Raw genomic sequence first — 12,194 nt, 5'->3', positions numbered from 1 at the left:
ACCCTGCTGACCAGGGTTAGACTCCCCCCACCCCCAACCCCAGCTCTGTCACGTACTTACTGTAAAACCTGTGGGCAAAGGAGCAGCCCTGCAAGGAGTGGGGTCCTTATCTGATGGGCCAGCCCCTCTTCTCTGCCCACTCCTAGTCCCACAGGGCCTGCCTCCCAGGGCTCCTTTTATGAGCTCTAAAAAAGTGCTTACAGATAATTGAATTCACTAACCAGTAATCTCTTTAAAGTAGCAAATCAAATCACTTCACTCCTCTGCCAACAACCCTCCAATGCCTTCCAGCTGTACTTGGAATAAACTCAAGATGCCTTCTCATGACAGAAGTCAAGTGAGGGGTGGGGAGAGGGGTGGATGGCAACTTTGTCTAAGGACCATGTAGTAAATATTTTAGGCATGGACAGTCACCTGTGGTCTTTGTTGTTGTTGTTGTTGTTATTTGTTTCTTTTGGGGTTTTTTGGTCTTATATTCTCTCTTAAAGAAATACAAAACTTTAAAAATGTAAGAAAACATTCTTAGCTCTAGGGCTGTATAGAAACAGGCCGTGGGGGAGTAGATGTACTTCCTCTATTCGTCCCGCCATATAAACTAGAAACCTTGTAGGTTATATATAAAACAAACATGGGACTGTGAAAAGTGGAGGAAAGAAGGCAGACCAGCTAGGGATTGGGGGACCCAAAGAAAGATATAGTGGCCAGTGTCTTGGATTTTCTTTTTCTCTCATATGTCCCAAATTTGGAGTTGAAGGAGCCAGGAACTCAAAAACACAGTAGGTGAAGATCAAAACAAAACAAAAAGACACAACACTTCTAAAAGCTGGGTCTTTTCAGCCAAAGTACCATAAACAGGGCAACCTAACAAGGCAGAATTTTTTTTAGACAACACCATTCTACTCCAGCTAGATATCACAGGGAAAAAAAACAAAACAAAACAAAAATCTAACCCCTATTAACAAAGGCCAAATAGGAGCTAGACAAACCTCCTTCTGAGGCTGTAAGGACACAGGCCTCCCTTCTCAGCCACCCCCTGTCCCTGCTGGGGAGGAGATATTGTTACAGAACAACAAGGGGGGACCAAGGCAGTGTACTATTACCGAAAGGAACCCCCCAGGTTTGTTATGTCCGCTGCCAGAGGAAAAACGTCTATCAATGCCAGAGATTCATGAAAAGGAAAGGAAACATTTATTTAATGCTATACAAACTTAAAGTAGTGAGCTAATGCCTTCATCAAAATCCCAAAGTCTCTTAAAATACCCACAAACACACACAGTCTTTCCTTCCTCCTTTGCCCAGTCTGGGGTACCGTATCACAGAAAAGAGATAGAAGTCCGTGGCTCAGGCAGCCCCCAGTTCTTCCCAGTAATCCATCTTGGCTGGTATGCCTCCCTCGGTTCCGGCACCATCAGCTGTGTCACAGGGATCTCTGCTAAAGCCAGGTGGTGGCTCCCCCTTCTAAAGCTGCGGGGGTCCCCACTCTGGCAAAGCCGTGTGGTTCCCTCTCCCAGGGCCGAGGGAGTCCCCACTCTGCTAAAGACCGAGTGGTTTTCCCGCTCAGGGCTGCGGGAATCCCCACTCAGTCAAAACTGCATGGTCCTCTCTGCACAATGGCTGCCGAGTCTGGGTTTAAATCTCCATACCAATCTTCCTCTGCAGCCCCATTTCCAACTCCTCCTACAATCAGTTACACCTGCCAGCATCTCATACCCTTCCAGCTTTACTGGCTGCCTTCATGAGTCAGGGCAGGCATGGCCCCATATCATGGAGCCAACCTTCTTCAAGCTCCCACGCAGGTGTTGTAACTTGGGGGACCTGCCTCCCAGTTACATCTTGAGGGTAAGTTACTTCCATTCCCCTGGCTCAGAGCATAGCCACAGCTATTTAACATATCCATGTAGCCAGTTAAAGGTTATAGATATGTTAAATGGCCACACCAGAGGTTAGCTGCAAAGCTGTTGCTATGCAAAACAGCTCTCAGTGGCCCTGCTTCATTTGTCCCTTCCCCCAACCCACACCTGTGTGTGGGGGGAGGTGAGGACATCCTAATATTTCCTGGACACCTTGAGTTCTGGGCCCCATTCCAAATCCCTATTTGGGGCCCCCCTCTTGGCTGCACCCTGTTACAATATCAGAGAATCCTAGTAAGGAGGCAGGACTTGAACCCTCACTGTGAAGTAGTGAGCAGTCCCATCCCAAGCCGATCCAGTGTCATTGAAAATTACATGGAAAGCCTGGAGTTTCACTTCTACCCTTTAGCAATGAGGCCTCCTTCCTCTTCCCCCTGGGGTGGTGCCATAGAAGGCCTAGGAGAAAGTGAGGACAACTGACCAGTGATCAGTAATAGTAAAGCCACCCCATCACTTCCCGCCCGGCATGGTGTCAGTGGAGGTGCCGCAGCTAGGTGCACCCAGCACTCTCATCCAGGAACAATCATCAGTAAACTCCTAGTAGGTAGTCAGATTCCCACCACCCCTCAGCAGAAATGAGGACCCTTCAGTCTTCGTTATTTGCGGAAGCCAAGTGGGGAAACTGGCATTCTACCTCCCCATCAATAACAAGGTGAGCCTCCTGCTTTTTCCTGTTGGATCATGTCAGAGGACACCAGATAAAATAAAAAGGCTTCAATAAGATCCACAGGTAAAACATAATACCCCAAATGCCCAGCTTTCTGCCAAGAATTACTTACCATATGAAGAACCCAAGAGATCCATAACAGAATTAAAAAGAAAAAAAAAGACAATCAATAGATATCACCACCAAGATAACAGAGGGATTAGAATTAGCTGATTAATATGTTAAAATAGCCATCATAAAATGCTGAAACAAGCAATTACAAGCACAAAATGAATGAAAAAAGAATAGTCTCAAAGTAAATAGAAGACATAAATGAAAGGCAAATGAAAATTACAAACTGAAAATATACAATAATTAAAAAAACAGTGGATTGGCTCAACAGCAGATGGAAAGGATAGGGGAAACAGTCAATGAACTTAAAGATAAAACAATAGAAATTACTCATTCTGAACATCAACAGAAAGTAGACTGAAAAAGAAAATGAATGCAGTTTCAAGATCCTGTGGAACTGTAAAAAAAGTCATTGGCATCCCAAAAGGAGAGAAGCAAGAGATTAGGACTCAAAAAGTATTCAAAGAAAAAAATGGCTAAAACCTTCTTATATTTGGCAAAATATATAAACATTCAGATTCAAAAAGCTGAGTAAATTCCAATGAGGACAAACACAAAGAAATCTGCACCAACACATCATAATCAAATTTTGGAAACTATTTTTCATTTTCCTAGAAGAAAATCTTAAAAGCAAAAAAAGAGATGCCTTGGCCAGTATGTCTCAGTTGGGTAGAGCATTGTCCCATAAACCAAAAGGTTGCAAGTTCGGTCCCCAGTTGGGGCACCTATGAGCGTCAAGCAATCGATGTTTCTCTCACCCTCTGTGTCTTCCTCCCTTCCCCCCTCTCTAAAATGAATAAGCATGTCCTTGAGTGTGGATTAGAAATAAATAAATAAATAGAGAGAGAGAGAACTAACATTTTGTGTATGAAACACAGTTTGAATGACTGTAATTATGAAAAACCATGGAACCAGAAGGAAGTGGCAAAACATTTTTCAAGTGTTGAATAAAAAAGAACTGTCAACTCAGAATCCTATGTCCAATGAAATGTCTTTTAGTAGTGAAAAAAATCAAAATATTCTCATGTGAAAGAAAACTAAGATAATTAGTGGTCAGCAGACTTACTCTAAAAGAAAGGGCGGGGGGGGCAACAAACTAAAAAATGTTTTCCACAAAGAAAAGAAAGAACTAAAGAAGGAATCTTGGAACATTAGGAAGGAAGAAAGAACAGTTAGGAAAAACAGTGTCTGATGATGACATCAGTAGGCTGTGACAAGTTACAGAGACCTGGAACAACCACTAAAAACCACATACAGGCATATACTTGCCCTGCCTGGCCTAGCTCAGTGGATTGAGCTCAGGCTGCAAACCACAGTGTCGTATGTTCGATTCCCAGTCAGGGTACATGCCTGGGTTGCAGGCCATGACCCCCAGCAACCACACATTGATGTTTCTCTCTCTTTCTCCCTCCCTTCCCTTTCTAAAAATAAATAAATAAAACCTTAAAAAAAGAGACATATACTCAAAAACACTATAGTAAATCAAAATGGAATCCCAAAAATGTTCAAGTAACCCAGTTTTATGCATTCTAAAAGAAATTCACTTCACATATAACTACTTAGGCAGGTTGGAAGTAAATAGATAGGGAAAGACATATATAAATCAAACCAAAGCAGGAGAAGCAATAGTAATGGTCAGGTAAATTAGGCGTTAGAACAAAGACAGGTACCAGAGAGGGGCATCATGTGATCATGAAGGGGTCATCCACCAGGACTGTATAGTAATCCTAAATGTCTAGGCACCAAACTACAGAGCTGCAAAATAGGTGGGGTAAAACCTAACAGAGCTTAAAGGAGAAAGTAGACAAAGTCACATTAATAGCTACATACTTCAGCACCGCTCCTTCCACAACTGACAGAATGGACTAGACAGAAAATTAGCAACGTTGTAGAATAACCGAACAACGTTATCAACCAGAAGGATCTAGTTAACATTTATAGAACACATTGCCCAGCAACAACAGAATACACATTCTTATTTTAAGTGCCTATGGAACACATACCAAAATAGACCATAGCCTGGGCTATGAAAAGTCTCAACACATTTAAGAATTCAAATCATACAGAGTGTTCTCCTGCCATAGTAGAATCGAACTAGAAAGCAGTGACAGATAACAGAAAACTCTCTAAATACTTGGAAATCACACAACATACTTCTAAATAATTCATGGGTTGAAGAGGAAGTCTCAAGGGAAGCAAATAAATAAATAAACAACACTGAACTCAAAGAAATAAAAAATAACAAAATCTGTGGGACACCGGAAGCATGGTTATCTGTCCTTTTATTTGTAACTTATAGGGCAAGAAAAAGAAATAGAAGGCCTACAGAGCAGAAAGAAAGAAAGAAATCCACCCCCATTGGCAGATCAGATGTTTGTCTAAATAGAACATCCCAAGAAGTAATGACTGAGTTCAGCAAGGTCTCAGAATACAAGAAAAATATGCAAAATATCAATTGTGTTTCTATATACCAACAGTGAACATGTAGACATTGAGATAAAAAAGATAATGCTACCTGCAATCCCTAAAACATAATGAAACACTTAGATGTAAATCTAACAAACCGTAGACAGTACATGTATGCTGAAACCTACAAAATGCTGATGAAAGAAATAAAAAAGATAAAAATGAATGGAGAGATGTATGGTTTTCATGGGTTAGAAGACTCGATGTAGTGAAGATCTCCATTCCATCCAAATCGACATAAAGGTTGAATATAATCCCTATCAAAACCTCAGCATGATTATTTTTCTAGGTACAGACAAGATTTTTCTGCAATTTATATGAAAGGGCAAAAGAACTAGAATAGGCAAGACTTATTTTGAGAAATAACGAAGTAGAAGGAGTCAGTTGACTCTATTTTCAGACTTAACATAGTTTCAATAATCCAGACTGTGTGAAGTTAGTGGAAGAAAAGACACAGAGATTTATGGAACAGCATAGAAGACCCAAAATGACCTATGCAAATAAGCTCCTTTTTTTTTTTTACAGAAGTGTGAAAGCAATTTTATGGAGGAAAGGGAGACTTTTCAGGAAAGGGTGCTGGGGAAGGTACACTTTCATGGGCAAAAATGAAACCTCAATGTAAGTCTCAGACCTCATGCAAAAATTAAAGTATGTCACAGAATTAACTGTAAAATATAACACTATTAACATTTCTAGAACACATGCGTGTGCACACGAGAAAATCTTTGGGATTGGCAAAAATGTTCTTAGATTCCAAAGTACAATCTATAAAAGAGAAAAGGATGGATTTTATCAAAAATCAAAACATTTGCTCTGCGAAAGCTCATTTGAAGATAAGACGAGTTACAGAGTGGGAGAGAAAATATTTGCAAACCACATGTCTGACAAAAGTCTAGTGTCTAGAAAATATAGAACTCTTTTAAAACTTAGTGGTTTAAAAAAAACTCAATCCAATTAGAAAATGGGGAAACGACATCAAGAGACATCTCATTGCAAAGGATACACAGACTGAAAATAAACACCAAAGATGTTCAGCATCATTAACCATTAGAGAAATGCAAATTAAAACCACAGTGAGATATTACTGCACACCTACTGGGATGGCTAAAATTAAAAAATAGTGACATCAAATACCAATGAGCATGTGGAGAAACTGGATTGCTTATCCATTGCTGGTGGGGGCTTAAAATAGTACCACCACCCCAGACAAGTTTGGCAGCTCCCTAAAAATATTAAACATGCACCTCTCGTATTCATTTCTTGAGTGCCTGTTAAGTGCCAGTTGTGAGCGAGGCACTTTAGATGTTTGGGGGGTTTTTTTGTTTGTTTTTTGTTTTCCGGAAATGCCTCCAGGAGAGGCTTTCAGATTCCCATGGGGAGGTGCTGGCCTAGATGCTCAGTATCATAAAGCCTCTGTGAAACTTAGGCTTGCTTTCAGTCCTCATGTGCTTGTCTGCAGGATGTCTGCCCCACAGAAAGAGAGGAGACTAGCCCTGGCTGGCGTAGCTCAGTGGATTGAGTGCGGGCTGCGAACCAAAGTGCCGCAGGCTCGATTCCCAGTCAGGGCACATGCCTGGGTTGCAGGCCATGACCCCCAGCAACCGCACATTGATGTTTCTCTCTCTATCTCCCTCCCTTCCCTCTCTAAAAATAAATAAATAAACTCTTTTAAAAAGAAAAAGAAAGAGAGGAAAGCGTGGCTGCAAGGTGACAAGACAGGCGCATGCTGGTGCCTGGGCAAGAGCTCTAATCGTGTCCTTTCTAGTATCCTGGGACACCTCCCTTCTGCTCCAGGGACACCCCCTCCCTCGAAGACTTCCCTGGCCAAGGCCTCCCTGCTCCAAAGTTCCCCTGTCACTCAAATGGGCAGAGTTTTCATCTTTCCTTTAAAAATGTACTTCTTCATGCTTGTAGTATAACTAGACCTTCTGTCTGACACACACACACATATATATTTCTTATTTCTTAAACTAGATTCTAAGTTCCTTCAAAGTATTCATAAAAGCAGCCACCATTTGCTGAGCACTTTGCTAAGCCCTTGATGCATTTACCTCACTGTATTAGTTATCTGTTGCGGTGTAACAAAGGATCCCAAATCAAGCAGCTTAAAACAAAAAGCATTGTACTAGTGTCCTGGGGCTGCTGCACCAAACTACCATGAAATGGGTGGTATAAGACAAGAGAAAGGTATTCCCTCACAGCCTGGGGTCCAGGAGTCTGAGATCAAGCTGTCGTCAGCAGGGCTGTCCTCCCTCCAGGAGCACTAGGGGAGAGTCCTTCCTCACTTCCTCCAGCTTCTGGTGGCTGCAGCCTTTGCTGACTTGTGGCCACATCACCTCTCCCTCTGCTCCGCCTCCACGTGGCCTTCTCCTCTGTGTCTGTAATCTCTCCGTGCCTCTCTTATAAGGACAGTTGTGACTGCCTTTAGATCTACCTGGCTAATCCAGGGTGATCCCCTTATCTCAAGATCCTTAAATAAATCACGTGTGCAAAAACGGTACCATAGAAAGCAAGATTCCCAGTTCCCAAGGGTCAGGGCAGGGACATACCTTTGGGAACTTTCTCAGCCCATCACACCTCCTCCTAGGTTCGCTGTAAGGACCGACTAAGTAAAAGCAGGCAATGTGTTTAGATTATACCCGGGTTATAGAACATACTTTTTTTTTAGATTTTATTTATTTATTTTTAGAGAGGGAAGGGAGGGATAAAGAGAGAGAGAGAGGAACATCAATGTGCTGTTGCTGGGGGCTATGGCCTGCAACCCAGGCATGTGCCCTGGCTGGGAATCGAACCTGCGATATTTTGGTTCGCAGCCCACGCTCAATCCACTGAGCTACGCCAGTCAGGGTTAGAACATACTTTTTTAAAGAACACATGTGGTAGGGAATAAGAGGAGCATGGGGAAAACGGTGCGTAATCCCCTACCCCACATGTGGGCCGTTCCCTGGTGAGAAGGTCAGTGGTTCCTTCCAGCGCTTGTCCCTGAGTTTCTGCAGACAGACCGGCCCAGCCTCAGTTCCAGCAAACGGCCCCGAACGCCCCTACCCCCAGGTGCCCCCCTGTTGAACAGTGACTGTTCCCAGACAAGCAGAGACCTTCTCTGAGCTCGTATTAATATGTACAGCACTTCGCTTGCATGGAAAATTGATTTTTTTCTTTTTAAGCACAAAATGTGGCTAGTTTTATAACCTTTCTGCAGTTTGACAAAGGCCATTTATAACCCGCTTTCTCCCTCACCCTCCCTGACGCCAGTCTCAAATGTCTCGAAGAACTCCATCTTGCATTGGTAATTATGAATTCTTCTTAAGCAAAATTTAATTTCCAAGAGGGCTGACCTTTTGTGTGTGACTGTGGGTTTCGTAAATTAATTTGTGTGTGTGTGTGTTGTTATTGATGTTGGTCGGGAGCAGGGGGACCGGGGCGCTGGTCGGGAGGGGGGAGTACATTGGGAGGGCGTTTTAATCAGACGTGCACAGTGATGGATGGGGTGGGCTGGGCCCTGGGTGTTAATCTTTGTGGACAGGAAATGCCAGCAAGGTGACCGAAATGAAAACCTAGTGCTTCATTTTCTGTCCCGAACATGAAGGGTTGGAGCGGTTTCCCGTTCTGCTGGACTGGAGATGAGTTCAGCCTCATCCAGTGATGGAAAACTGAATGAATAAAGAGCCAGTTGTCCCTACAATGTGAGATCTTCCTTTCACGGGGCACTTAGCTGGTGCCAGGCATGCCTTTGTCTGAGGTCACTCAAGGTTGGGATCACTGAGGTTTCTTAAGGTCCGAAGGGCAGCTGCTTGGCTGCATGGGGGAACATGCACTTCACTGGGCTCGGTGCCTTGACTTTCATCTTAGGGAAGATTCAAGTCGTTGTTGTTTAGAAATCACTGCTTTACTTAAGCTGGAGAGCAATGCTACGTAAAAATATTGGTCTCTTGGCCATTAGGAGGATGGTGTAGAGGAGGCTGGGCTGGAGGCCAGCAAACTGGTTAGGAGGCCTTTGAAGGCTCCTGGTATGAGTCTGCAGGTACCTCATTTAGGGCTGTAGGCACAAGGATGGAGAAGAGACAAATTTACAACAGGAAGGAAGAGAACTCACATCTGATGGGTACCAAGTTAGTGCCACATTTTGAAGTAAGGTGGACACCTCCATGATGTGACTTGAGCTTCTAGGTGTAGGTGCTATGCCCATGTCACAGATAAGGAAGTTGAGGCTCAGACAGGGTGAGCATCTTGCCTTGGATCACACAGGAGAAGGGAAAAACTTGAATTTAAACTCATGTTGAATCCTGGCTGATGTGACTCAGCGGATTGAGCACCAACCTGCAAACCGAAGGGTCGCCGGTTTGATTCCCAGTCGGGGCACATGGCTGGGTTGTAGGCCAGGTCCCCAGTGGGGGGCATGTGACAGACAACCACACATTGATGTTTCTCTCCCTTTCTCCCTCCCTTACCCTTTGTCTAAAAATAAATAAAATCTTTAAAAATATATAAACTCATATTGGGTAGGAGCTCTTTAAGACATATTATCCAGCTGCCTCTCCAAGGGACCTTTATAGCAGCAGACCTCATTCAACACTTACGATCACAATCATCAGGGTGATCCCGGCAATGTCAATATTAACAGCAGCTAATATTTGCTACACAGTTGACCCATGAGCCACAGCTCAGATTAGAACCATTATTCTCACAATTCTGTGAGGCAGCTACTGACAAAAGTCCCATTTTACAGGTGGGTACACTGAGATTTAGAGAGGAAAAGGGGCTTGTCCAAGGCCACACAGCTATTAGTTGACCAAAGGAAACTTTGAACACGTCTCCTGGGCACCCAACCCCTGTACCTTCTCTGAAGGTGGGAGGGGAGGGTGTGATGGACCCGCCACCTCCTCAGCCATCACTCCTCTGTCACTTTCTCTCTGAGCAGTGTCCCGAGGAGCTGAGGCCCATGAAGGACGGCTCCGGCTGCTACGACCACTCCAAAGGTATCGACTGCTCCGACGGCTTCAATGGTGGCTGCGAGCAGCTGTGCCTGCAGCAGACTCTGCCTTTGCCTTATGATGCCACCTCCAGCACCATCTTCATGTTCTGCGGGTGAGTGTCCCGAGGCCCAGCCAGTTCCTTCCCAGGGGTGGGGGATGCACAGCAAATGTCCAGAACCACAGCTTGGCCAGGCTGGGCCTGACCTTTAATGGAGTGGTCTTTTTGCCTCTGCCCTCACAGCCCAAGAGGCAGGTGGCAAGAATATATGTATCTTCCTGATGGGTATTGGGAGGAAGAATAAATAATTGGTCAGTAATTACAATAAGTGTAATGCATGCCCAGCCTGCATCCTAAGGTCAGGGTTAGTTTCTGCTGAAGCCTCCTGCCCCTTCTGCGCCCCCTGCAGGCCTGGTTCGTGTAGTTAGAAGACAAATGCGGGCACCACGAAGGCTTCACTGACATGGGCAGGTATGGCGTTAAGAACACAGGCTAGGCCCAGGCTTTCAACCCTGGGTCTGCAGGAGTTTGGCAGCACCAAGTCCAGGGCTTAGCCTCTCCGTGCCCTAAGGCGCTTGTCGGTAGGGATAATTCACTGGGGAAGGGAACGTGGAACGGAAACCATGCAGACAAATGCTAAGAGCTCAGTGGAGTTTTAAAATCAGCCTGAGACAGAAGGAGGGGGCACACCTCTACTGACTTGCTGAGTGGCCTGGGACAAGTCACGTTCCCTCTCTGGGCCAGAGTTGGACCACCAATGGGGCAATAATGCCTACGGTTTCTTCCAGTTCACCTTGTTTTCCGTGACCGAGGACTCAGGGGTCATTACCCCTCCACACATAGCATCTAGCGCAGTGTTTGATCCCCAGCAGTCACTTGAGACGATGGCAGCCCTTTTTCTTGCCTGTGTTCCCTTTCTGGGGACGTCTTTGTATTAGAAAATGTCCTCAGCTTTTGACATTCTGTGACTCAGAAAAATAATCCCATGCTCAGAGGGAATATTAGTCATATACTGAAGCATATGCTCGGTGTGCTACTAAGGTAGAAAAGCAGATTAAAGGCCTGGAACAACCTTGCCAGTCTTGCCTGTTATGGGAAAGGGGGGTGGGTGGAGGGCTGTGTATGGGTTTCATTTCAGTTTAACAGCAAATTAGTTTCACCTGCTTGTTTCTAATCTGCAGGGTCCCGTTTTCCTTGTGGGGCTTATTCCAGGGTTTCCCTCTCCGCCCCAGTTACATTTGGGGCCGCAGGTGCCTTCCAGCAGGTGTTGGAAGAACTCACCGGAGATATGTATCAGTAAAATAAATAAGCAATAAATTAGTGTATGCAGACCTGAATTTATAGCCGTCTCTCCTCAGCTTAAGTGACTGTGGAGCCATGTTGGGTAAATCATGCACAGGCTGCGGTCGGAGGCTCGGATGCAGAATCAGATGTGTTCTTATCGTCATTGTTTTTCTCCCTGTGTGCTTTGGGGGAGGTGACCTCCTGTGGTGAAAAAACCACAGTGACAGCAATAGTGATTCTGACTTAGAAACTATGGCTGCCCTCTGTCCATAGCACACTGCCGTGGTCAAGGGGAAGGATTCGATCAGTAGACTTGGGCTCTGATCCTAGCTCTCCACCGCTGAATCTCGCAGACACTGGGCCTCTGACTGTCAGTTTCCTCATCTCTAAAATTTTCATAATATCTGCTTCACGAGAATGATGGTTGTGAAGAGTGCAAAGTTACTCTACATTTAATAAAACTCCATGAAGGGTAAGGAATGTACCCAAGGTCATGTGGCCAGCAATGTAGGGTACAGCCTCTGGGCTGTGTGCCCTTGAACAAATTGTTTAATGTGTCCTCAGTGTCCTCATCTGTAAAGTAGGGATAATAATACTTATTATGAGGACTAAAACCATTGCATCAATTGCATCGCAATGTACATGAATATTTGTCAAGTTCTGTGAACTGGAGCCCTGCACAGTTAGCACGATATGTGTTCGTTACATACAAGTGAATGATAGTAGTGATCACAGCCCCGCTCTTGCTCAGTGACCGTAGGGGCTCATCTCTTGGCCTTCAGGTC

The 12,194-nt window shown here is 44.6% G+C and overlaps 1 protein-coding gene across 2 annotated transcripts in view; it reads left to right on the top strand.

The window, feature by feature from the left end:
- The window catches only part of ASTN2 (astrotactin 2), an 821,211-nt gene that overhangs the window by 491,855 nt on the left and 317,162 nt on the right, over positions 1 to 12,194 (top strand). For both annotated transcript variants that reach the window (XM_045840430.1, XM_045840429.1), the window contains exon 12: positions 10,073 to 10,239. In XM_045840430.1, the coding sequence (XP_045696386.1) occupies positions 10,073 to 10,239 (167 nt within the window). The remainder of the gene's footprint in view (positions 1 to 10,072; positions 10,240 to 12,194) is intronic.

Source organism: Phyllostomus hastatus, unplaced genomic scaffold, assembly GCF_019186645.2.
Source record: "Phyllostomus hastatus isolate PE091 unplaced genomic scaffold, TTU_PhHast_1.1 phas_contig_34, whole genome shotgun sequence".
Classification (NCBI taxonomy): Eukaryota; Metazoa; Chordata; class Mammalia; order Chiroptera; family Phyllostomidae; genus Phyllostomus; species Phyllostomus hastatus.
The sequence above is the reverse complement of the archived record's forward strand: the minus strand, read 5'-3'. Positions and strand labels throughout refer to the sequence as shown.